Raw genomic sequence first — 26,514 nt, 5'->3', positions numbered from 1 at the left:
TATATCAATATATATCAATACAGTCTGCAAGGGATACAGTCCGTAAGCACACATGATTGTGCGTGCTGCTGGTCCACTAATAGTACTAACCTTTAACAGTTAATTGTACTCATTTTCATTAATTACTAGTTTCTATGTAACGGTTTTTATATTGTTTTACTTTCTTTTTTATTCGAGAAAATGTTTTTAATTTATTTATCTTATTTTATTATTATTTTTTTTTTTAAAGGACCTTATCTTCACCATACCTGGTTGTCCAAATTCGGCATAATAATGTGTTAATTACACGACTGTATATATCGGTATCGGTTGATATCGGTATCGGCTGGTATCGGTAGTTAAGAATTGGACAATATCGGAATATCGGCAAAAAAGCCATTATCGGACATCCCTAATGTATGTATATATGTATATGTATATATATATATATCCCCAGCAGGCCTTTTGAATACCTCCCTAATTCTGAGGTCTCAAGGTTGGCAAGTAGAGCTGTCCGATATTATCGGCCGATAAATGCTTTAAAATGTAATATCGGAAATGATCGGTATCTGGTTTTTTATTATCGGTATCGTTTTTTTTGTGTTTTTTTTTAAATTAAATCTACATAAAAAACACAAGATGCACTTACAATTAGTACACCAACCCAAAAAACCTCCCTCCCCCATTTACACTCATTCACACAAAAGGGTTGTTTATTTCTGTTATTAATATTCGGGTTCCTACATTATACATCAATATATATCAATACAGTCTGCAAGGGATACAGTCCGTAAGCATACATGATTGTGCGTGCTGCTGGTCCACTAATAGTACTAACCTTTATCAGTTAATTGTACTCATTTTCATTAATTACTAGTTTCTATGTAACTGTTTTTATATTGTTTTACTTTATTTTTTATTCGAGAAAATGTTTTTAATTTATTTATCTTATTTTATTAATTAAAAAAAAAAAAGTACCTTATCTTCACCATACCTGGTTGTCCAAATTCGGCATAATAATGTGTTAATTACACGACTGTATATAGCGGGCGGGCCTTTTGAATATCTCCCTAATTCTGAGGTCTCAAGGTTGGCGTATGTCTGTATTTGCTTTTCTTTTCTTTTCTTGAGGTTGAAAGTGCCTTGACTTTTGTGTGAATTATAAATGTATGTTTGTTGTTTAATTAACAAAAATAATATAAAAACCAAAAACAAACAACAACAACAGTTTCACTCAGGCGGAAAGCAGGACACACCCTGGACAAGGTCACGTGACAAATAGGCTTTTTAAGTTTCGTTTCTGTCAAGCGCCTTTAAAGTTCCCCTCCGCGGACTCGGCGCTCACATTGCGGCGTCAACATGGAAGAAGCGGACTTCTCCCTGCTGAGTCTGGAGAACGACCTGGCCTGCTGCATCTGCCTGAGCACCTTCGACTGTCCGGTCACCATCCCCTGCGGACACAACTTCTGCCAGGCGTGTCTCCTCAAAACCTGGACGGACACGTACGACTGTCCGCAGTGTCGGACGCACTACGCAGACAAGCCGCAGCTGAAGAAGAACACCGTCCTCAGCACCGTGGTGGAGGCTTTTAAAGAGCGCTCGAAGAATAGCGACGTCTCCAAAGAAGACGGCAGCGAAGCGGGAGTCAACGAAAAGGCGGAAGTCAACAAAAAGGCGGAGGTCAACAAAAAGGCGGACGAAAGCAACAAGGCGGCCGCACACGATGGAGTCTGTTGTGATACCTGCATGGAGGCAAAGGCGAGCAAAACCTGCCTCACCTGCATGGCGTCTTTCTGCGCGGAGCACCTGCGGCCGCACCTGGACAACCCGGTGTTCCGCGTCCACCAGCTGACGGAGCCGGTGGGTGATCTGACGGAGCGCATCTGCAAGCAGCACAACAAGCCCATGGAGCTCTACTGCCCTCAACATGGCCGCCTCGTCTGCGTCCTCTGCCTCAACCAAATGCACAAACAATGCACACTCGTCTCTCCCGACCAGCAGCTCATCAAGAAAAAGGTAATGTTGTCCATGAAATATCTGGTACTCCCTCCCGCGGGAGCGCGCATAGGGGCGGAGCTTTGTACGTGGCTTGTTCAGACAGCGTCAGCACTTCCGTGTTATTAGCGATGTCAATATTTATAAATATTATCTATCCCCGACTAACTTTTTTTTTAATCATTAATAACATGAGTCCGAATTTCACAAGTTTTGTTGATGATGGTAAGTATCTACAGAATAAAACGCATGATGTTAGAATCAGAATCAGCTTTATAGGCGAGGGCGGACCTACGTCACTTCCGCCTACCAATCCCCTAGCAACCGGTCGCCATATTGAATTCGTTGAAAACAAACCAGCTCACAGCGAACACAGCATTGACAGGTTTCACTGCATTTTAAACTGTTCTAAATGGGGTATGATTATGTAAATAGTCTTCCCAGTGAGGCTAGGTTAAGATACGAGTTAAAATGTTCTGTAGTTGATTAAATGGCAACATGAAAATTATAGGGTTTATTGGTTTTTAAAAACCCAACTGTTAAGTGCAAATTTAAACAAAACCGGTTTTCGAAAATAGCCTATAGACCAGGGGTCGGCAACCCGCGGCTCCGGAGCCGCATGCGGCTCCTTGACCACTCTGATGCGGCTCAGCTACATACATGCCGATCCCCCGATTTTCCCAGGAGATTTATGGATGTCAGTGTCTCTCATAAATTACTCCCAGGGAAAAAATAATCCTATTTACACTCTAATTACTAAATAAAGGGCGTGCCCCAATTACACTGCAGTAATTGTCCTCTATAGCATTTACATACAGTTTGCCAGTCCAACCACATGTTGCATGTTGTTATTACTTGTACACACAGGAGACAGCAAAGCATACTTACTCATCAGCCACACAGCTTACACTGACGGTAGCCGTATCAAACAACTTTAACATTGTTACGTTACAAATATGCGCCACACTGTGAACGCACACCAAAAAAGAATGAAAAACACATTTCTGGAGAACATCCCACCGTAACACAACATAAACACAACACAACCATTACCCAGAATCCCATGCAGCCCTAACTCTTCCGGTCTACATTATACACCCCCGCTACCACCAAATCCCCCCACACATCAACCCCCCCCCCCTCTCCGTGCGTTGGTTGAGCGGAAGAGTTAGGGCTGCATGGGATTCTGGGTATTGGTACCGTCAGTGTAAGATGTGTGGCTGCTGAGTTAGTACGCCTTGCTGTCACTTACGTGAGCAAGCTGAAATTGCATTCTACGTGTGGTCGAGCAGGTACACTGTTAGGGCTGACTGTAGAGGGCGCCAAATGCAGTGTCATCACGCTCTGATATTCGGGAGTCTCCCGGGAAAAGTGAGAGGGTTGGCAAGTATGACGCTATCAAGTGCCATTAGTTCAAAACTCGCGGGCTGCACTAACATCAAATTCCCACATTAAAGTGCGTGCCGGTGCGTGTGTCGGAGACCCCTGGTTAACATAGCACAAAGCATTTAAGCTTTGTATGCAGTGTTTTTCATTTTACTTTTTTTTTTGTGGCTCCCATTACTTTCTTTAATTTGTGAAACTTGCCAAAATGGCTCTTTGAGTGGTAAAGGTTGCCGACCCCTGCTATAGACTATATAGTATATACCGCATGTTATTTTTGTACAACAACAACTTCAGCTGTCGAACGTTATAAGGTACAAATTCAACAAGTACAACATTAGCACGGACGGTATAGCCAAGTTGTGGTTAAGAAGGTGGATTTTTGTTCCTTATATTTACCAGAAACGAAGTGATCCGAACACACGACCCAGGACTTTGGGGGACTCCAGTGAGAACCGTCCTCATTTTCCCGGTGTAAAGCTGCGAGCCATTTGTCTCGTCTCTGTGGGCTTTTATCACGCTTTGGCAGAACAAAATACGACCTTTGTTTTCCCTGTTTCCAGTTGTGGTTAGCACAACCAAAAACAACACAGTTTTTCGGCATTTTGGAGGCAGAATGACGGGTTTAATCAGCGTAGGTCGACAGGTTAAAGAGTAATGGCAACGGTTTGTTTTCAACGCCAGTCTGGTTGCTATGGCTCGAAGAACCCGTATGTAGCTCAGTTGCCCGGATGTCGACCCTCACCTATTGTCATTACGCAGGGTAACGAGATTGAGGAAATAGAGGGGGGACACATTTTATGGCAGCACAGAAATATGCTGAAATATTATTTATCCCCGACTATCTTTTTTTTAATCATTAATAACATGAGTCCAAATTCACAAGTTTTGTTGATGATGGTAAGTATCTACAGAATAAAACGCATGATGTTAGTACATCAATTGAGGAAATAGAGGGGGGGACACATTTTATGGCAGCACAGAAATATGTTGAAATATTATTTATCCCCTACTAACTTTTTTTGTGATTAATAAAATAAGTCCAAATTCACAAGTTTTGTTGCTGATGATGCTAAGTATCTATAGAATAAAATGCATGATGTTAGTAAATCAATTGAGGAAATAGAGGAGGGACACATTTTATGGCAGCATAGAAATATGCTGAAATATTATGTATCCCCTACTAACCTTTTTTTGTGATTAATAACATGAGTCCAAATTCACAAGTTTTGTTGTTGATGATGCTAAGTATCTACAGAATAAAAACGCATGATGTTAGTGCATCAATTGAGGAATTGGGGGGGGGGAGACACATTTTATGGCAGCACAGAAATATGCTGAAATATTATGTGTAAAATATAATTTATTACAGTTTATCGTTGCATCGCTAGTTACAATGTTACGTGGTGACACCATCGGACATCGCTGATTCTCTGAACAACTTTGTGTGAGCTCTATGCATGGTTGAAATAGTGCGTAGGAATACACATTATTTTCTGCATATCATTTTTCTATAAATAATATTTGTGGTGACAGTTGAGGACATACTTCATTTGTGTGCAGCAAACATTGATAAATGAGGCCCCAGGTAGCCTCAGATGTGCTAAGAAGCAGAGTTACAATGCCATCTACAGTGCAGAATTGGTACAACAAGTTACATTAACATTCAGTTACATTATAATGTGGGATTGGGAGTTAGGGGCCAAGAGAGCCACATCTATTTGGGGCTGTCACAAATAAATGAATATACGGGAAATACTCATATTTATTTTGATGCAACATACTTAACAGGCTTTTTGTTTCTTTTGCAGTCTGACATGAAACAAATGTTGGCTTTGTTGGATAGGAAGATTGGACAAAATGAATCTGTGATAGCTAAAGTCACAGATAGGCAGCACAACCTAAAGGTAAGCACAAGCATGAAATAAAAGCATGCCCAATCAGGGGAAATTGAGCATTGTGATTTTTTTGTATGCACTCACTGTACTATTGTTTGAGTAGAAGTATTGTTGTTGTTGTCTTAATTATGAAAGCTTTTTTTGACACTGAATTTATGTAACTGAATGTTTTGCATTTGAATTTTGTGAACTGAATTTGTTACATCAAATTATGCTGACAATTTCATTTAAAAAAATCAGTGTTTTCAAATTCAGTGTAAAAAAAATTCTGTGCTGAAAAATTCAGTGTCAAAAAAGTTGCTGCTTCAAAAAGCAAGTCTCACTTCCGCTAAATTAAGACTGAAGCAATCGATCCCGTCTCAGAACTGGCCAATGATGGGTATAATACAACATAATGAACATTTCAATGCAGCCTGCAGGATGTTTTCAAACTAGAGAAATTATTCCAATGGTTAAAATCTGCACTTTTCAGCTAAACTGACTGTGATACACAATGTGACCAGCAGATGGTGCTGGAAAATGATGTTCAGGTAAACATAGGAGGAAGACATGTTTGGATTCATAGAGGAAGGAATACATGTTCACAAGACAAAGTTTGGTCATTAATAGATGGACAGCACACTCCGGTGACCATAGGAACGGTAATATTATACTGAATAAGTGGATGTTTAAAAAAAAAAAAAAAATTTCGCCGTGTTTGTTACATTGTTGTTGCTCTTGCTTGATTATAAAATATGTTGATCAAGGAGGTGGTCTGGGAAGTAGAGGAGCAACGTTAATGTATTTTAAATATTCAGTGTTTTATTGTTCTTAGTTAATATTATACATCCCACATTCCGTATGTTCATGTACATTCAAGTGTCTTTTTCAGGAAAAAAAACTAAACAGACTATCTCAAAACCCCAAACTTTAATTATGTTACTGAATTATATGACAGTCAGAATGTACATAAAATATAGAATGTGGGATTTACAATATTAATTAATAAAACACTGGATATTGAGATTATGCGTTGCGCTCCTGCAGACCACTGCCTTGATAGACATCTTTTGTAATCGAGCAAGAGCAACAAAGATGCAAGAACACGGCGAAACATAAACGCAAAGAGTAAAAAACATCCACATATTCAATACAATATCACTGTTGTGCAAAACCTTGCTGTAGAATTCTGCCTCCCTCTGACACTCGCTGTGGCTTTTTTGCTCTGTAAACAAGCCCCGCCCATCCTGCCTCACTTTATTTGTTTTCAGAGCTTTGTCGTATGTGACTCAAAAGTGCAGATTCTAACCACTAGAATCATTTCTATGGTTTGAAAATTTCCAATGTTAATGTTGTTGTATTATGCCCAGGTATCCCAGTTAACCGTCTTTTTATATGCCGTTTTGCAAGACCTGTGTCACATGACTTCAAACTTGATACCTCATTGGCTGGTTCTGAGACAGGATCAATCGTTCCAGTCTTAACTAAGTGGAAGTGAGTCTTGCATTTTGAAGAAGCAAATTTTTCGACACTGAACGACTTGTCCAAGGTGTACCCCGCCTTCCGCCCGAGTGCAGCTGGTGTAGGCTCCAGCACCCACCGTGACCCCGAGGGGAACAAGCGGTAGAAAATGGATGGATTTTTAAACACTGATTTGTTTTATACACTGAAATTTTACACACTGAATTTGTATACATTAAATATTTTTAAACATAATTTTTATACATGAAATTTAATTGTCAGCATAATTTGATGTAAAACAGTTCAGTTTGCAAAATTCAAACGCAAAAAATTCAGTTTCATAAATTCAGCCTTCGGAATAAAGACACAAATTAACCTCCATATAGAAGCAAAACATTTTTAAACTTTTTTTTTTGCAGGGGCCGTGGCGTGTCAATGACTTCATCATATAATTTGCATAATCAGCGATTATGCATATATTTTCTTTAAGGTTAAAGAAAAAGTTATACATATACTGTATTTAAAAACAAATTGTGCTTATTATTGGTATTAAATATATTTTTATCTTATATAGTTTTGCTGTTTAGTTTATTATATTTGTTACCGCTTATTTTATCAGTACAGTGTAACACAGGCTGCACTTTGTACACTCCTGGTTTATTGACATTTTATTCTGCCCTCCCTAAATGTTGGAATTTAGTTTGCCAAAGATGTAAACAGTCTTTTAAACGAGATATTTTTTATTTTGTTTATTGATAGTCTCCACAATTAAGTCACTGTAAAAGTAAACACACAAGGGAAAGTACATTAATATACATATGAAGGGCTCATGCATGTAGGAATCATGTTAAATCAACAATACAGTTTGGTATAAACTGGAAAAAAGCAATTCAATATAATAATTAAAGCTGCAAGCAGCGATGGACGGGACCGACTTTGACGGCACATAAAAGCCAAACCGGAGCAGTAATTAAAACTCTTTCATCAACTTTTAATCAAAAGGGTTCAATCTCTCTCCTGTGCTAGTTTGAAGCCGACACGACAAACGCACTCAGAGGAGATAATGTTTGAAAAAAGGTGAACGGTTTTTACAAAACTTTTGTTTTGAAGGGGGGATTGCAAACTTCCTGTTTATTTTTGCTGGGGGTTGTCAGTGAATGAAATGTAGGTCTAAGTGAGACCTACATTTCTTTACCAGATCTCTATGCTCTAATATTGGTTTCCAAATCAAAATATCGATGCATTTCATACTTTATTTATTTGATATAATGTACATCATTAACAGGCACACAGTGTAAAGTAACTAAATCATTGAGTCAAAATAAAATGCGATTGGTGGGAACTACTTTTTCTTCCGCCTCAGCAAATACGTAATGTGTAAGCGTCGTGTTTTGCTCAGTCATTCAGTTTGTCATTTGACTAATTAGGAAAATGACTAGCAATTATTATGAGTCATTCAGTGTTATAAAACAGCACGTGTATGTGCCCTTTTTATTAGAGGCTACTTGGAGACTCAACATACAGAGTTCAATATAAACAGTGCAGAACAATGCAATCATTAGTTTAACCATTTGATTTTTTATATTATTTCAGGATGATTCCCCAAGAGCAGAAACACTTAAATTACACTACTTTTTAAATTTTATCACACACGAGGTAATTGCACAAAGATCGACGATACCAGCTGGAATTTTACTCGGTATTGGATGGAATAAAATCAGTGGTATGTCACATTGTGTGCGTGCTGACTAACTATGGAAGCATGTTGCTCAAACTTCAAACCCTTACTTTTTAAAACAAATAACAGAGTCAATGTTTTGTGGAACATGATTGCAGGAGATGGAAGCACATAAATCAAGGTGAAGTGTTACTTCCTGTATCGCACAATCGTTTAAAAAATACATGTATATTTTCAATGTCTACTCTATATGTGTCTTACCGTATTTTTCGGACTATAAGGCGCACTAAAAATTATTTTTGTTCTCAAAACCCGACAGTGCGCCTTATAACCCGGTACGCTTAATGTAAGGAATCATTCTGGTTTTGCTTACCGACCTCGAAGCTATTTTATTTGGTACATGGTGTAATGATAAGTGAGACCAGTAAATGGCAGTCAGACCTAAGAGATATGTGTAGACTGCAATATGACTCAAGTAAACAACACCAACATTTAATATGTTCCATTGAAAATATAGAACATTACACACGGCGCTCAAAAATCTATCAAAATGTTTTAGTACGACTTTGGTAAGCTATGAAGCCGCACCGCTTGATGGATTGTACTGTGCTTCAACATACGGGTGTTATTATGGTGTGTGTATACAGTAAGACATTATCTAGCGTTTGGTTACCTTACCTTCTGGTACCTGCTGATCTGTATTTGGGATCTGCGTAAGTCCTGAAAAATTGAGCGCGTCCGCCTTTGTAGTCCGTGCTGACGCCGTAGTAAGATAAGCTTCTTCTTTTTCGCTATCTTCTTGTTATGGGACATTCATCCTCCGCTGTTGCCATTTCTCATATAAAGTAGTGTAGAGTTCTTACTTATATGTGTCATGAAAGCGCTAAAACATACCGGTGTAGTGAGTTTACATCATTCACCCAAGGAACTTTAGTTATTAGAGAGTTAGAGAGCCACGTAAATAAGACATTCTGAAGCAACTGTCAGAAAGCGACTTGAAGATGATCTGTAAAACTTAACCTATGCAACATTTTGACCAAATAACCACCATCACATGTTATGTAGACCACAAGGAAGTGTTTTACTTTTAGAAAAAAATAATATGACTCCTTTAATGCGCCCTATAATCTGGTGTGCCTTATATGTGACAAAAGATCGAAAATAGACCATTCATTGGCAGTGCACCTTATAATCCGGTGCGCCCTATGGTCCGGAAAATACAGTACTCAATGTTAGATATATTTAGTATAAAATGTTGCTTTCCTAAGCCCTCATCCTATTTGTTAGAATTAATAATTATTTGTTAATTTGGCCATTGATCGGTTGATCAGATAGATAGAAAATGCAAGACTTCTATTTAGACCTTGTGTTCAGTTGCATTGACTACCTGTTCATGGATCTTCTATTCTAGGACAATGCCGACTTCATTAAGTCGAACATGGCGCTTGAGTATCAACAGATCAAAGACATGCTGGCCAATGATGAACGTGAGGCTTTTGGCCTATTGGACCAAGAGCTGCTGTCTGCTCAGAAAAAGCTCAGCAATCTGATGAAGTTGTTTAAAGACAATGTCAAGAGCTTAAGCAAATCCAAAGAGGCGATCAAGAGTCTGCTACAGCAGCCACAAACAATGGTCGTTCTGCAGGTGAGACAATGATGATTCCTATTCTAATTTCTTTGATGGTATCGATGATCAAACTCTTTCCACAACAGGTTGCGTACAGAAAAAAATTGAAATTTGCTATTATTCTGAAACCAATCCAATGTAGGTCAATATATGCAAAGCTATCTGAACAAAATAACGACATCTTAGCTTCAAGTAAAAAGTTAAAAAATGTCATGTGTTAATGCAGTGTCTCTCAAAGAGTGGGTCGGGACCCCCTGGGGGTTACGGTGATTTGCGTCTATATTTCAGTATTCATGTTAGAACGATACATAAGCCTGCATCAGCCACAGTGGCAGCAGTGCTTAATCTAACCAACAGACTCCCTGTTCTACCCAGTAGAAGTAGTAAGTACACAGAAACACGTGTACTGATTTAACAGGCAAAGAGGTAGAGAAGTTTGTGACGGGAATGAAGACAAAAAAAAGAGTCATCAGCAACAAGGAGAACAGGTGACAATAACTAGAATAAAAAGACCTGAAAGTACAAAGTATAAAGTCTTTGGATTCACCATAACGACAGTTGAAAATGTGGAAAGACCGGTGTGTGTTTTATGCTTTCTACTCCCAATTGCAACATCCCATCTCTGTGAGATGGTTTCTTCTCCTATTGCTGCAATGTAAACAAGGGATTTAACTAGAAATGGTATGTATAATCTATATAGTCTCAGTGTCCGCCTTGAAACTTGAAGGTTGTGAGTTCAAACCCCGGCCGAGTCATACCAAAGACTATGGGACCCATTGCTTCCCTGCTTGGCACTCAGCATCAAGGGGTTGGAATTGGGGGTTAAAAATCACCAAATGATTTTCGAGCGTGGCCACCGCTGCTGCTCACTGCTCCCCTCACCTCACAGGGGGTGAACATGGGGATGGGTCAAATGCAGAGGGTAATTTCACGACACCTAGTTTGTGTGTGTGACTATCGTTGGGACTTTACTTTAACTTTAATAGAAGGGTTAAATACACTTCAGAGATGTATTATAGTCTTACTAAAATTTTAGGTTTTTGGGTGAAAGTTTAGGTCAAAGTTTTAAGACACTATATCAAAATTAAAATAATAATAACCGAGGCAAGAGCACAGATGTTCTGGTACCTAAAACTGTACACAAATACAAACGCCGTCTAAGAGAAGCAACAAACAATTTGCAGTCATGTTGTTGTTATGATAGAATATACATTTAATGGCAGCTAACACTAGCTATCCAAATTGCTTTTATTAGCTAACATAATTGCGTCTCTGCGTCGTAAGATGGCGGGATATACTGCTTAAATACATTGGAAAGTCAGCGCCCTCTAGGTAGCTGTGTAAATGTTGTAAACAGCTTTAAGATTTTGTTTATCTTCTTCTTTTGCTTTTGACAGTGTTAATATAATTTCTTTCTGCTAAAAAAAATACAGTGATTAGTAGTATTTAATAAAATGTTGTGACATACTAGGAAACAAAATACAGCAGCACATTTAGAATATTTAATATGATGAAAGGAAAACATTCACAAAAAGTTTAGAACACGGTGAATGAAATAATAATAATAATACTAATAGATTAGCGTTTCACAGAGAAGTGGGAACCCATCATTCATTCACTCCACATTCACACCTGGTGTGTAAAACACTTTGAGTCACTTGAGAAAAGTGCTTTATAAATATAATTCACTTCAAAACAAAATGAATAATAAAAAAAAAACATAAGAATTTAACATAATCAGTAAAAAGCCTGATTTTCAACGGTCTCTGCAGTCCTGAGGCTCTCTGGCAAGCAGTTCCACAGTGGCTAAAAAGCACTTTGAGTCTGCCTTGTGTATGAAAAGCGCTATACAAATAAAGTTGCCTTGCCTTGCCTAAATGCCGCCTCACCGTGGGTTTTTGTTCTGGTATTTGGTAAAGATAAAAGGCCAGTGCCAGAGGACCTCAGGATCCGCGAAGGTTGATACGGTAATGGTTGATACGGTAAAAGTAGGCGCAAAACCATTTAGACATTTGAAAATGAATAATATAACTTTAAAATCGACCCTGAAGTGGACGGGGAGCAAATGCAGCGACTTTAAAACTGGTGTAATGTGCTCGCGCCCTCCGGTCCTCGTCAGCAATTATCTCAAAACACTCTTGAGTCGAGGTACCACAAATGTGCTTGTTATTGGTGTGAAATACACACGCTTAAAGGGTTAATTTTTGAGGTGAGACATTTTTACGTGTTTCAAAAACTCTTGCTAAGTCAACATTTCTGGTTCTTCTGTTAGGATAAGCTGTACATTTAATGATAGCCAACATTGGTAGCTAAACTTTGCCAAATCCCCTTTGACTGACAACACAAAAGCTAATTCGTGTGCGAGGGGCGTAGTTTACCTGCTCAACGTCTGAAAAGGGCAAGATATACAGTCGTGGTCAAAAGTTTACATTCACTTGTAAAGAACACAATGTCATGGCTGTCTTGAGTTTCCAATCATTTCTACAACTTAGAACTTTCCTCCAGAAGGTCTTATCTTTGTCCATGTGATGTCAAATGAAACAAAAATTGAGCTGTTTGGCCACAATACCCAGCAATATGTTTGGAGGAGAAAAGGTGAGGCCTTTAATCCCAGGAACACCATTCCTACCGTCAAGCATGGTGGTGGTAGTATTATACTTTGGGCCTGTTTTCCTGCCAATGGAACTGGTGCTTAACAGAGAGTAAATGGGACAATAAAAAAGGAGGATTACTTCCAAACTCTTCAGGACAACCTAAAATCATCAGCCCGGAGGTTGGGTTTTGGGCGCAGTTGGGTGTTCCAACAGGACAATGACCCCAAACACATGTCAAAAGTGGTAAAGGAAGGGCTAAATCCGGTTAGAATTAAGGCTTTAGAATGGCCTTCCCAAAGTCCTGACTTAAACGTGTGGACAATGCTAAAGAAACAAGTCCATGTCAGAAAACCAACAAATTTACCTGAACTGCACCAATTTTGTCAAGAGGAGTGGTCAACAATTCAAGCAGAAGCTTTTGGATGGCTACCAAAAGCGCCTTATTGCAGTGAAACTTGCCAAGGGACATGTAAGCAAATATTAACATTGCTGTATGTATACTTTTGACCCAGCAGATTTGGTGACATTTTCAGTAGACTCATAATAAATTCATAAAAGAACCAAACTTCATGAATGTTTTTTGTGACCAACAAGTATGTGCTCCAATCACTCTATCACAAACAAATAAGAGTTGTAGAAATGGTTGGAAACTCAAGACAGCCATGACATTATGTTCTTTACAAGTGTATGTCAACTTTTAACCACAACTGTAACGCTTGCATCACTTTGGAAAGTTAGCGCCCTCTAGAAAGCCGCGTAAAGGCTGCTAATGTCCCCTGTAAGTCGACTGTAACCGATTTTTTACAGCATACTATTTCACCTATTCAATCGTGTCTCTGTCCTCACAGGCTTCAGTTGACCTGCCCAAAGCTGCAACTATTGATGTTTACGCCCCACAATGCAACTTGGATTCCCAAAAGCTGAAAGCAGCCCAAGAGTTTGCTGTTCAACTGAAAGAAGAAATGAGTCAGATCTTTCATCAGCCACTTGAAAACAGAACAGCACTGATTAAAAAAAGAGGTATCAGTGTCACACTATAATCAACACATAGTATAGGACATAAAGCATCTATAGATTTTCATACATTTGTATATCTTATATGTTCACATTTTGAGTACTTGCCAAAGAAAAAACATGTTTGATAACTTTGTGTTTTAGAACCCAGACCTTTTTGTCATTTTTAAGTCAAAAAGATATCGCACATACCCAGTGAAACACATCAAAGACCTTTGGGATATTATTCTAAAATACTACTGATTGGCAACACTAAATTGGCCCTAGAGTGTGAATGTGAGTGTGAATGTTGTCTGTCTATCTGTGTTGGCCCTGCGATGAGGTGGCGACTTGTCCAGGGTGTACCCCGCCTTCCGCCCGATTGTAGCTGATAGGCTCCAGCACCCCCTGCGACCCCGAAAGGGATAAGCGGTAGAAAATGGATGGATGGACGGACTACTAATTCATTCCAAAGGTGTATGATGTTACATACTGAATGTTTAACAAGCCATATTATGCAAAACCACCTGATGGTAACTGCTTATGTATATTTGGGATCTGGATACATCCCGAAAATTTGAAGTCAAACCGCGGAGGCACTGCGGAGATATTTGTTAAACAGTCTTGCCTTTCTTTATACTTCCTCCCAACGGTTTGTTTGGAATTTGCCCCAAGTGCGACGTCAGCGGATTATCCATAAATGGTAGAAATGTACTCAAACATCCTTTCGCGAGTCAGCCATTTTTAATTTATGTAAGATTGTTTGAACCTCAACATTTCCACGATGAAACCAAATGAAGAAAATGCTTTTTTGTTGGTTGCTTTAAGTCACTAGAACTGTCAGCCTCATCTGAAGTAAAAAGTGCCTTACTTATAACTTAAAAGGGAACTGCACTTTTTATTTTTAATGTTGTCTATTGTTCACAATCATTATAAAAAACATGACGGATGGATTTTTGTTTTTTTATTGCATTCTAAATATTAAATAAATGCTTTAAAAAGTCGCTTACAATGGAGCCTATGGTAGCCGTTTAATTCTGCCTATAGAGCCCATAAAAAACGTCCAAACACCGTTAGGGTTTTATATACCGTATTTTTCGGACTATAACTCGCAGTTTTTTTCATAGTTTGGCTGGGGGTGCGACTTATACTCAGGAGCGACTTATGTGTGAAATTATTAACACATTACCGTAAAATATCAAATATTATTTAGCTCGTTCACGTAAGAGACTAGACGTATAAGATTTCATGGGATTTAGCGATTAGGAGTGACAGATTGTTTGGTAAACGTATAGCATGTTCTATATGTTATAGTTATTTGAATGACTCTTACCATAATATGTTACGTTAATATACCAGGCACGTTCTCAGTTGGTTATTTATGCCTCATATAACGTACACTTATTCAGCCTGTTGTTCACTATTCTTTATTTATTTTAAATTGCCTTTCAAATGTCTATTCTTGGTGTTGGGTTTTATCAAATAAATTTCCCCAAAAAATGCGACTTATATATGTTTTTTTCTTCTTTATTATGCATTTTCGGCAGGTGCGACTTATATTCCGAAAAATACGGTACATGATGTAAGTATATATGTAATGTAGTAACGGGCAGTTTTATAATAACAGTTAAAGATGCCATATGTAGTAATGTGGCCAGAAATGGTACTGCAATCACGGTCAAAATTCTGTAGTCCCCTCCCACTCTCCATGACTGAGGTTGCCAGATACGCGTCCGAATCCGAATCCCACTCCAAGGAACTTCAAATGGCAATCGACGAGTCTTTGGTACCAGTACCAAAATATTGGTATCGGGACAACCCTAGTGCCTACTGTGTTTGGCAGTGGACCAGTTAGTATTATAATCCGTTATTACGTTAGCAATTTAACATAGTTAACTGTATAGCCTCTATTTTTTACAAGGGTTTGAAGCAGTGCAGTAAAAGTCTTAACATGATATACATGACCGTTCCAAACCCCGAGAGGGACAGGTGGTATAAAAATGGATGGATGGATGACTGTACCATGTGTGTGGGAATGACCTCATCCATGTGGTGATCAGTTGGTATTGTGATATAAATGTGTCCATCTGTTTCTTTATTTCCATGTTCATGATGTCAATTGTGTTTGCCGTCGTCCTTATGCGCTCTCTGATGAGGGCCTTCTTGGCTTAATTGATTATGTTTTTTTGCATTTTTAGTTGCTTCTGATGTTTAAACTTGCTGGTGTTATATTTTCTAGGGGTGTAACGGTATGTGTATTTGTATTGAACCGTTTCGGTACGGGGGTGTCGGTTCGGAGGTGTACCGAACGAGTTTCCACACGGACATATTAAGTAGCGTAACGCACGTTGTGTAAACAATTCACACCAAGGCACAACACACGGCATGCTAGCAGCTAACGGGCTAGGATAGACTGACCATTCGTCCTCTTTTCACCGGACATGTCCTCTTTTGCGGAGCTGTCAGGGCGGAATTTCTTAAATGCCTCAAATGTCCGGCATTTTGAGTTAGGGTTGCGTGTATTTTCAATGTACGTTCAGGGTTAAGAAGGGGTTAAAAACAAAACAAATTGTGCGCGCAGCAGCATTGGTGAGGGAGGGGCAGAGACAGAGAGAGCGAGAGAGTTATGATAAACGCGCATGCGTCGCCAGGCTCTGCTTTTTATCCATAGATTTATCAGATTTAATTTTTTATTATCTATAGCAGGGGTGTCAAAAGTGTGCCATTTGCGGCCCACAGCTAATGTTTTAAAGGCCCATGGCACATTCTAAAAATACTATTAAAATAAACAAAAACATAACAAAAGTGAAATAAAAAAGCTTAAAGGTTAAATGTAATTTAGAAAAAGTTGCAATGTTGACCAATAAAACAAAGCTGTTTTTTTTTTTCTTTCAAACTGTCATTGCTCAAAACAGAATATTGAATCAAAATCAATGTTATTATGAATTATTGACCTATCCAAGGTTCCGATTACTTCACATCAAATATTCCACTAAGAAAAATATTTTTGGTGGAAGATTTTGCAAATTTGGTTAATAAATAACCCAAAAATATATATTTTGTTGTTTTCTTATTGTACCGAAAAGAACCGAACCGTGACCTCCAAACCGAGGTACGTATCGAACCGAAGTTTTTGTGTACCGTTACACCCCTAATATTTTCTTAAAATAATTTTAAGAAAATGTTGACTCCGTTTGCACAGTGTTCTGCAGTGTGAACGTAGCCTTATTAGCATTGTTACATCACATTGTTTCGTATGTTAAATTGTAATATTTAATAATAATAATACGTTTTATTTATAAGGCGCCTTTCTGGGCACTCAAGGACACCGTACAAAATCACAACAATAAAATCAAATTGGATAAAAAAAAACCAAAAAAAATAAAATAAAAAAAATGTATGTTAAATTGTAATATTTGACACCGTTTTAAGTATTAGAATTGTCGAAAGGCTTTAAAATGAGCTTTCATTAAAAAAAAAATGTTTGACGCCTATCATAAACAATGATGAACAATATTCTTTGTGATTTTTCGACACCATATGACCTCAGAAGAAGACACCAAGGACACACCTAAAAGAGGGCCGCCAAACACCCCCCTTCAAGTCAGGACACACCAAAGTAAGAAACAATTTGATTTTCTGTCAATGATCTGAAAGTCACACTTGTTATCTAATGCTGTCAATTGTTTTTTTTCTTTTAGAAAAAAAGCTTACTTCAATGCCGAAAAGTGGCAAGGATCAATTACAAAAAAAATTTCGTTCAATGGAGAATCTCTTGGAGGTTGATGGGAAAGCAAAACTGAGCGCCCATGTTTCTGGACCGCCCCTAAAAACAGGTAGACCTTTACCAAAATACGAGGGGGTCTTTTTTCTGTGGAACCTTCATATAACCTACATCAGGGGTGTCCAAACTTTTTCCACTGAGGGCCACACGCGGAAAAATTAAAGCATGTTGGGGCCATTTTGATATTTTTCATTTTCAAAACATAACAAAATATATGAATTTTTTATTCATTTTACCTTTAGGGGTCTTGGGGACCATAAAGGGTCTCAGTCATTAAAATGTTAAAAATAAGTCAGATTATTATTATTTTTTAATTATTTAACGCTTACAGTACATCTCTATATCAACTTCAAGTTGATATAAAGTAATACAAATTTAAAAATTTTTTTTATGGCTTTTCTGTCAAAAACAACTTAGTTTTTTTTATAGTAAAACTGAAATATGCAGTATTTAGTAATTAGAGCCCTAAAAGATCAATAATGCAGGACACCATTGATTTGAATTATTTCATATTTTTGAGTAATCACAGTGAAAAGATAAATAAAAAATCACTAAATATATTTGGGATCCAAAAGGTGCCCCACTCATAAAGAGATACATTTTTATTAGTTTTTTCTTTTGCTTTCAACACTTAAGTTACGAGATCAACTTCAGATATATCTGTCGATTTTATGGTGGAGCTATTATTTTGTTTGTTTTATGCGCTTTTGTCAAAGAAAACGTTAATGTTTTTGTATGGCTACTACACAATATATGCAATATTTACCACAAAACATTTTAAAGTGAAATATTTGAAGTAATTGGAGCCCTGAAAATAATTCATTATAACATGGATTTTTTGTCATTATTTCTTTTTTTTGAGCAATGGCAAAAAAAGAAAAAAAAACAGCCTGCATGGCAGCTTTTGTGTGAACATTGCAACTTTTTCTCGTTAGATTTCACCTCATTCCACTTTTTTTAATGTTCTTTTTTATTTTTACAATAGTATTTCCAGAATGTGTGGCGGGCCGGTAAACAATTAGCTGCGGGCCGCAAATGGCCCCCGGGACGCACTTTGGACACCCCTGACCTACATCATCTCATACAAAATAGTTGCGCAATGTTCTCATGGAAAGCAGTGGGAAACTACGTGCAATGTGTCAGAACTTAAGCGGTGAACAAGCACTATAAACAAACATCCAGAAAGTATTCACAGCACTTCACTTTTTCCACATTTTGTTAGCCTTATTACAAAATGGAATAAATTATTTCTGTCCTCAAAATTCTACACACAATACCCCATAATGACAATGTGAAAACGTTTTGGGGGAAATTCAAACGCATTAAAAATGATGAAAAGCACATGTACATAAGTATTCACCCCTAAGCTCCATCAGGTTGGATGGGAAGCGTTGGTTTTCATCCAGAATGTCTCTGTACGTTGCTGCATTCGTCTTAGTCTAGTCAGGGAGGTGACCAAGAACCCGATGGTCACTCTGTCAGAGCTACAGCATTCCTCTGTGGAGAGAGGAGAACTTTCCAGAAGGACAACCATCTCTGCAGCAATCCACCAATCAGGTCTGCATGGTAAGAGTTGCCAGACGGAAGCCATTTCTGAGTGAAAAGTTTGCCAAAATGCACCTGAAAGACTCTCAGACCATGAGAGAGAAAAATGATCTGGTCTGATCATACAAAGATTGTACTCTTTGGCGGAAACCAGGCACCACTCATCACCAGGTCAATACCATCCCTACAGTAAAGCATGGTGGTGGTAGCATCATGCTATGGGGAGGTTTTTCAGCGGCAGGAACTAGAAGACGAGTCAGGATAGAGAGAAAGATGAATGCAGCAATGTACAGAAACATCCTGGATAAAAACCAACGCTTCTTATCCAACCTGATGGAGCTTGAGAGGTGCTGCAAAGAGGAATGGGCGAAACTGCCCAAAGATAGGTGGACATCGTATTCAAAAAGACTCGAGGCTGTAATTGCTGCCAAAGGTGCATCAACAAAGTGTTGAGCAAAGGCTGTGAATACTTATGTACACGTGATTTTTTTGTTTTTTTATTTTTCATTAATTTGCAAAATAAAAAACAACACTTTTCACATTGTCATTATGGGTTATTGTCTGTAGAATGTTGAGGATAAAATAAATGTATTCCATTATGGAAAAAAGCTGTACAATAACAACATGTGTAGAAAGTAATGTACTGTATCACAGAGAATGTCTGCTACTTGTGAATGACAGAACATGGAAGTACGGGAGAATTTGGTGGAATTTGTTTTGCAAACTAAGCACACATTTGTAAGAATTTGGTCATGTGTCAGAATGACAGTAGATTAACACGCCGTATTCAAATAGTCGATACACTAAAACAATGCTAAAATGTCAAATAATGAGGTTCATATCTTTTTCTTTCATTTAAAAAAAAAAAAGTGGGGTCGCATTGACATCAATGTGTGCAGGACTTGCTTATACGGGCATGTCCATGTAAATTATTTTTTAGTCTGCCAGCTCCGCTTGGGAAGTTCTGTGTGCGGCTCTGCTGTCTACAAAACCAGTGAAGTTGGCACGTTGTGTAAATGGTAAATAAAAACAGAATACAATGATTTGCAAATCCTTTTCAACTTATATTCAATTGAATAGACTGCAAAGACAAGATATTTAATGTTAAAACTGAGAAACATTCTTTTGTTGTTGCAAATAATCATTAACTTAGAATTTAATGGCAGCAACACATTGCAAAAAAGTTGTCACGGGCATTTTTACCACTGTGTTACATGGCCTTTCCTTTTAACAACACTCTAACAGCTTAAGTTGTTCAACAGTCCGGGGTCTCCGTTGTGGTATTTTAGGCTTTATAATGCGCCACACATTTTCAATGGAAGACAGGTCTGGACTACAGGCAGGCCAGTCTTATTTACTACGAAGCCACAGTGTTGTAACATGTGCAGAATGTGGCTTGGCATTGTCTTACTGAAATAAGCAGGGGCGTCTATGAAAAAGATGTTGCTTGGATTGCAACATACTGTATGTTGCTCCAAAACCTGTATGTACCTTTCAGCATTAATGGTGCCTTCACAGATGTGTAAGTTACCCATGTCTTGAGCACTAATACACCTCCATACCATCACAGATGCTGACTTTTTAACTTTGCGCCGATAACAGTCCAAATGGTTATTTTCCTCTTTGGTCCGGAGAACACGACGTCCACAGTTTCCAAAAACAATTTGAAATGTGGACTCGTCAGACCACAGAACACTTTTCCACTTTGCATCAGTCCATCTTAGATGAGCTTGGCCCAGCGAAGCCGGCGAATGTTTCTGGGTGTTGTTGATAAATGGCTTTCGCTTTGCATAGTAGAGTTTTAACTTGCACTTACAGATGTAGCGACCAACCGTAGTTACTGAAAGTGGTTTTCTGAGGTGTTCCTGAGCCCATGTGGTGATATCCTTTACACACTGATGTCGCTTTTTGATGCAGTACCGCCTGAGGGATCAAAGGTCACGGGCATTCAATGTCGGTTTTTGGCCTTTTCTGCTTACGTGCAGTGCTTTCTCTAGATTCTCTGAACCTTTTGATGATACTACGGACCGTAGATGGTGAAATAGCTCGTTGAGAAATGTTGTTCTTAAACCGTTGAACAAGATGTTGCCCGACTCAACAGAGTGCTATCACTGTTGCAGGCAGCCCACAGTCCATCGTCGAGTGTGCCAAGCAGATCGGTGTCGTCAAGCTTGAGTCTCCTCCAAAGGGAGTGACCATCCCATACCGACCCAAACCCTTATGCTCTCCTGTCATTTTGGCAGGTGGTCTGGCATACGCTGTCCAAGGGCAGCACCCCATTCCTCAGCCTCATCTCACCAAACTTCACCAGCTGGCCACGCAGCAGAGCCCCTTCCCGATTGCACAAAGCAACCGGGTCTTCCAGGCTGGGATGGGCGCATCTGCACAAACTGTCTCTCTTGCGCTCACAGTTTCAAACAAACTCCTGGGTTGCATCATTGGCCGTCAGGGTGCAAGGATCAACGAGATCCGCCAGATGTCAGGTGCCCAGATTAAGATTTTGGATCCTGTGGAGGGTTCCACTGGCACACAGGTCACCATCACTGGTTCCCAGGCCAGCATCATCCTTGCAAAGCACCTTATCAATGCCCGGCTCTCTTCTGAAACCACTGGACTTGCAGCCAACTGACATGAAGAATGCATTTCTTCACAAAGTGGTGACCCTCGCCCCATCCTTGTTTGTGAATGACTTGAGCATTTCATGGAAGCTGCTTTTATACCCAATCATGGCACCCACCTGTTCCCAATTAGCCTGTTCACCTGTGGGATGTGTTTGATGAGCATTCCTCAACTTTCTCAGTCTTTTTTTGCCACTTGTGCCAGCTTTTTTGAAACATGTTGCAGGCACCAAATTCCAAATGAGCAAATATTTGCCAAAAATAAAGTTGACCAGTTCCAACATTAAATATCTTGTGTTTGCAGTCTGTTCAATTGAATATACGTTGAAAAGGATTTGCAAAAAATGTGCCAACTTCACTGGTTTTGGGTTTTGTAGAAAGAATAAAGGTCATTAGAAAAAAATCTTGTTTATTTCAGCTATTATCTCTAAAATACGCATGGACGCTAGAAAGTTTCTTATTGGAGTACTCAATTGGACAAATGAATAAATTACATGAGTTTTAAACAAATTGATAGCTGCAGGAAATACAAAGGAGTGATGCAGATCTACAAAGCTTTCTGTGAGGGTAATCACGTAAAGCTGAGTCCAAAATACAATCCAAAGGACCAAGAATGCATTTAATTGGTCAAATTTAGAAATGAGGTACACTACCGTTCAAAAGTTTGGGGTCACCCAAACAATTTTGTGGAATAGCCTTCATTTCTAAGAACAAGAATAGACTGTCGAGTTTCAGAGGAAAGTTCTCTTTTTCTGGCCATTTTGAGCGTTTAATTGACCCCACAAATGTGATGCTCCAGAAACTCAATCTGCTCAAAGGAAGGTCAGTTTTGTAGCTTCTGTAACGAGCTAAACTGTTTTCAGATGTGTGAACATGATTGCACAAAGGTTTTCTAATCATCAATTAGCCTTCTGAGCCAATAAGCAAACACATTGTACCATTAGAACACTGGAGTGATAGTTGCTGGAAATGGGTCTCTATACACCTATGTAGATATTGCACCAAAAACCAGACATTTGCAGCTAGAATAGTCATTTACCACATTAGCAATGTATAGAGTGTATTTCTTTAAAGTTAAGACTAGTTAAAGTTATCTTCATTGAAAAGTACAGTGCTTTTCCTTCAAAATAAGGACATTTCAATGTGACCCCAAACTTTTGAACGGTAGTGTGTGTACCAAAGCATATTTATTGTGTACTGTTACACCCCTGAGTAAAACAGTAGTGCAATATTGTAAAAAGGCACAAATAGGTGTGAGATTGAAGTCAACACTTCCATGTCATTTTGTAGGAGAAGTGACGGACCTTCCAACAAGTATGACATCTGTGGAGAAAAGACACAACCTTCTGAAGTGTAAGTTTTTGAGTCTTTGCACACTCTTAAAGGGGAACTGCCCTTTTTTATGAAAGACATGACGACGTTTTTTTTTTTTTTTGCATTCTAAATATTAAATAGCTGCCCTTAAAAAAACATCCAAACACCTTCATGAAGGTTTAATAAACATGATGTACGTTGTACAGTACAGGCCAAAAATTTGGACACACCTTCTCATTTAATGCATTTTCTTTATTTTCATGACTATTTACATTGTAGATTGTCACTGAAGGCATTAAAACTATGAATGAACACATGTGGAGTTATGTACTTAACAAAAAAAGGTGAAAACCGAAAACATGTTTTATTCTATTTTCTTAAAAATAGCCACCCTTTGCTCTGATTACCGCTTTGCACACTCTTGGCATTCTCTCGATGAGCTTAAAGCACACCTGTGAAGTGAAAACCATTTGAAGCTCATCGAGAGAATGCCAAGAGTGTGCGAAAAAGTAATCAGAGCATAGGGTGGCTATTTTGAAGAAACTAGAATTTAAAACCATTTTTTCAGATCTTTCACATGTTTTTGTTAAGTACATAACTCCACATGTGCTCATTCATAGTTTTGATGCCTTCAGTGACAATCTACAATGTAAATATGAAAATAAAGAAAACGCATTAAATGAGAAGGTGTGTCCAAACTTTTGGCCTGTACTGTATATAATGTAGTAATGGGTACATTTATAATAACATTTAATATTTCCGTATTTTGATCATATTGAGGTTTTATAAACATGATGTAAGTATATATGTCGGGCACATTTATAACAACAGTTAATAATTGGGGGGTAGTAAAAAAAAAATATATATATAATTTTTTTTTTGTCATAAACAAATACAATCATGTGTGCTTACGGACTGTATCACTGCAGACTGTATTGATTTATATTGATATATAATATATATATATTGTGTTTTTTATGTTGATTTAATTAAAAAAAATGTTTTTTTATTTTTTAAATTTTTTTTAATTTCTTGTGCGGCCGCGGTCCACGGACCAGTACCGGGCCGCGGCCTGGTGGTTGGGGACCACTGTCTTACGTGAATGAGCTAAATAATATTATTTGATATTTTACGGTAATGTGTTAATAATTTCCCACATAAGTCGCTCCTGAGTATAAGTCGCACTGCCATACCAAACTATGTAAAAAAACTGCAACTTATGGTCCGAAAAATACGGTATTTATTGGATTTTATCGGTGAAATAGTGGAACTCCCATTGGTAAGTGGACTTTCATTGACATTTAATATTTAGAATGCATTCAAAAAAATCAATCCTTCATGTCTTTCATAATGATTGTGGAAAAAAAGGCAAAATTCCCCCAAAAAAGTGCAGTTGCCATTTTAAGTTGTCTTTCTCCTGTACTTCCAGACGGCAGGGAACTCACGTTTAATTCCCAGACGGCCCACAAACGTCTCATCCTAACCGAGGGCTTCACCGTGGTGTCCGTGTCCAACCAGCCTGAACCTGGAAAGATCCGCGACAACCCTCAGCGCTTCGCCATGTGCTCCCAGGTGCTCGCTATGCAGAGCTTCACCACCGGGCGCCACTACTGGGAGGTCCGAATCGTTAACAGCAACTTCACCGCCATCGGGTTGGCTTATAACAGCATCAACCGCAAGGGTCCCTCCAGTCGACTGGGCCGCAACGGTCAGTCCTGGTGCGTGGAATGGTTTGACGTCAAACTGTCGGCTTGGCACGACGGCAACGAGGTCGTTCTTTCTAACCCTAATCCCAAACGCGTCGGGGTGTTGCTGGATCTGGACGCGGGCTCGGCTACGTTCTACAACGTGACGGATAGAGCGTACCCCTTCTACTCCTTCGTGTTCCCCTTCCGCGGCCCGCTGTTTCCGGCCTTCTGGATTTTCTCCTGTGAATCGTCGATTTCACTGTGCAAGGTGCAGAATTAGCGATTGATCGGCAATCGCTAATTGTTCTCTTCAAAGCCAGGAATCAGGCCCTGAATTTGTAGCAAAAATTAGCATGCAAACTTTTTCTCGCCACTATAAAGTCTTACAAATGGTTCTTCGAATTCGTAATGACAAATGTTTATTGTAATTCACGCAGCTGAGATGACAACGATGCTAGGCTAATTAACGCTTGCGTCCGCGTTATCTAGCTACCGTGCTACAGACGAGCTACTTTCAAATCAAATCAACTTTATTTATAAAGCACATTTAAAATGTACCACAGGGGTAGCCAAAGTGCTGTAGAATGGGCAGGTTAAAAGATAATACGAGTACTGAGCAAACACAACACAACACAAACAGAACACGATAAAAAAAAATTAAATAAAATAAAATAAATAAAACATAAAAACAGGTTCACAGCAGGTGTATTATGGGACGCCATTGCAGGATGGATATCACTCAGTGTTAAAAGCCATGGAATAAAAGTATGTTTTTAAGAGAGATTTAAAAACAGGAAGAGAGGAGGCCTGGCTAACACTCAGAGGTAGGTCGTTCCAGAGCTTGGGAGCAGCAGCGGCGAAAGCTCTGTCACCTCTAAGCTTCAGTCTTGTGTCAGGGACCGTTAGTAGCAGCTGATCGGCTGATCTTAGGGATCAAGGGGGGGGGCAGTAAGGCTGAAGGAGGTCGGAGAGATATGTTAGCGCGAGGTTCGAATCGTATCGAAGTCATGATGGATGCGTAACCTTCCTGTTTACGAAAAGGATCGTTATTTCCGGCTATGGCGAATTCACGGAAAGTTGACTCACTGGGAAGACTTACAGAGCAAACAGTCTCACCTGTGGTACCAACTTAATAAACGGCAAGTTAACACGTCACTTAATTGAAGTACAACTACTATGACTACTACATATAAGCACCAACAACAACAGTATTTACAAATTACAAAACCCAAAACCAGTCAAGTTGGCACGTTGTGTAAATGGTAAATAAAAACTAAATACAATGATTTGCTAATCCTTTTCAACTTATATTCAATTGAATAGACTGCAAAGACAAGATATTTAATGTTCCAACTGAGAAACTTTTTTTTTTTTTTCAAATAATCATTAACTTAGAATTTAATGGCAGCAACACATTGCAAAAAAGTTGTCACAGGGGCATTTTTACCACTGTGTTACATGGCCTTTCCTTTTAACAACACTCAGTAAACGTTTGGGAACTGAGGAGACCAATTTTTGAAGCTTTTCAGGTGGAATTCTTTCCCATTCTTGCTTTATGTACAGCTTAAGTTGTTCAACAGTCCGGGGGTCTCTGTTGTGGTATTTTAGGCTTCATAATGCGCCACACATTTTCAATGGGAGACAGGTCTGGACTACAGGCAGGCCAGTCTAGTACCTGCACTCTTTTACTACAAAGCCACGCTGTTGTAACACGTGGCTTGGCATTGTCTTGCTGAAATAAGCAGGGGCGTCCATGATAACGTTGCTTGGATGGCAACATATGTTGCTCCAAAACCTGTATGTACCTTTCAGCATTAATGGTGCCTTCACAGATGTGTAAGTTACCCATGCCTTGGGCACTAATACACCCCCATACCATCACAGATGCCGGCTTTTCAACTTTGCGCCTAGAACAGTCCGGACGGTTCTTTTCCTCTTTGTTCCGGAGGACACGACGTCCACAGTTTCCAAAAACAAT

At 38.9% G+C, this 26,514-nt stretch overlaps 1 protein-coding gene across 4 annotated transcripts; it reads left to right on the top strand.

The window, feature by feature from the left end:
• Positions 1-1,228: 1,228 nt before the first annotated feature.
• Positions 1,229-24,874, top strand: LOC133639495 (E3 ubiquitin/ISG15 ligase TRIM25-like). Of its 4 annotated transcripts, none has more exons than XM_062032825.1 (8): positions 1,229-1,995; positions 5,169-5,264; positions 9,785-10,018; positions 13,443-13,614; positions 17,141-17,206; positions 17,289-17,423; positions 22,825-22,887; positions 24,278-24,874. In XM_062032825.1, the coding sequence occupies exons 1-8, from the start codon at positions 1,339-1,341 to the stop codon at positions 24,814-24,816; spliced, it is 1,962 nt and encodes a 653-aa protein (XP_061888809.1). In that variant the 5' UTR covers positions 1,229-1,338; the 3' UTR covers positions 24,817-24,874. The 4 variants fall into 4 exon arrangements, with proteins under 4 accessions (XP_061888809.1, XP_061888808.1, XP_061888811.1 ...); XM_062032824.1 differs by having other exon boundaries at positions 1,231-1,995; positions 17,138-17,206; XM_062032827.1 differs by lacking the exons at positions 22,825-22,887; positions 24,278-24,874 and adding an exon at positions 21,160-21,810 and having other exon boundaries at positions 1,233-1,995; positions 17,138-17,206.
• Positions 24,875-26,514: the final 1,640 nt, after the last annotated feature.

The sequence above is a fragment of the Entelurus aequoreus genome, linkage group LG22 (assembly GCF_033978785.1).
Source record: "Entelurus aequoreus isolate RoL-2023_Sb linkage group LG22, RoL_Eaeq_v1.1, whole genome shotgun sequence".
NCBI classification, from domain to species: domain Eukaryota; kingdom Metazoa; phylum Chordata; class Actinopteri; order Syngnathiformes; family Syngnathidae; genus Entelurus; species Entelurus aequoreus.
Note: the sequence above shows the minus strand (reverse complement) of the source record. Positions and strands in the feature narration are given on the sequence as shown.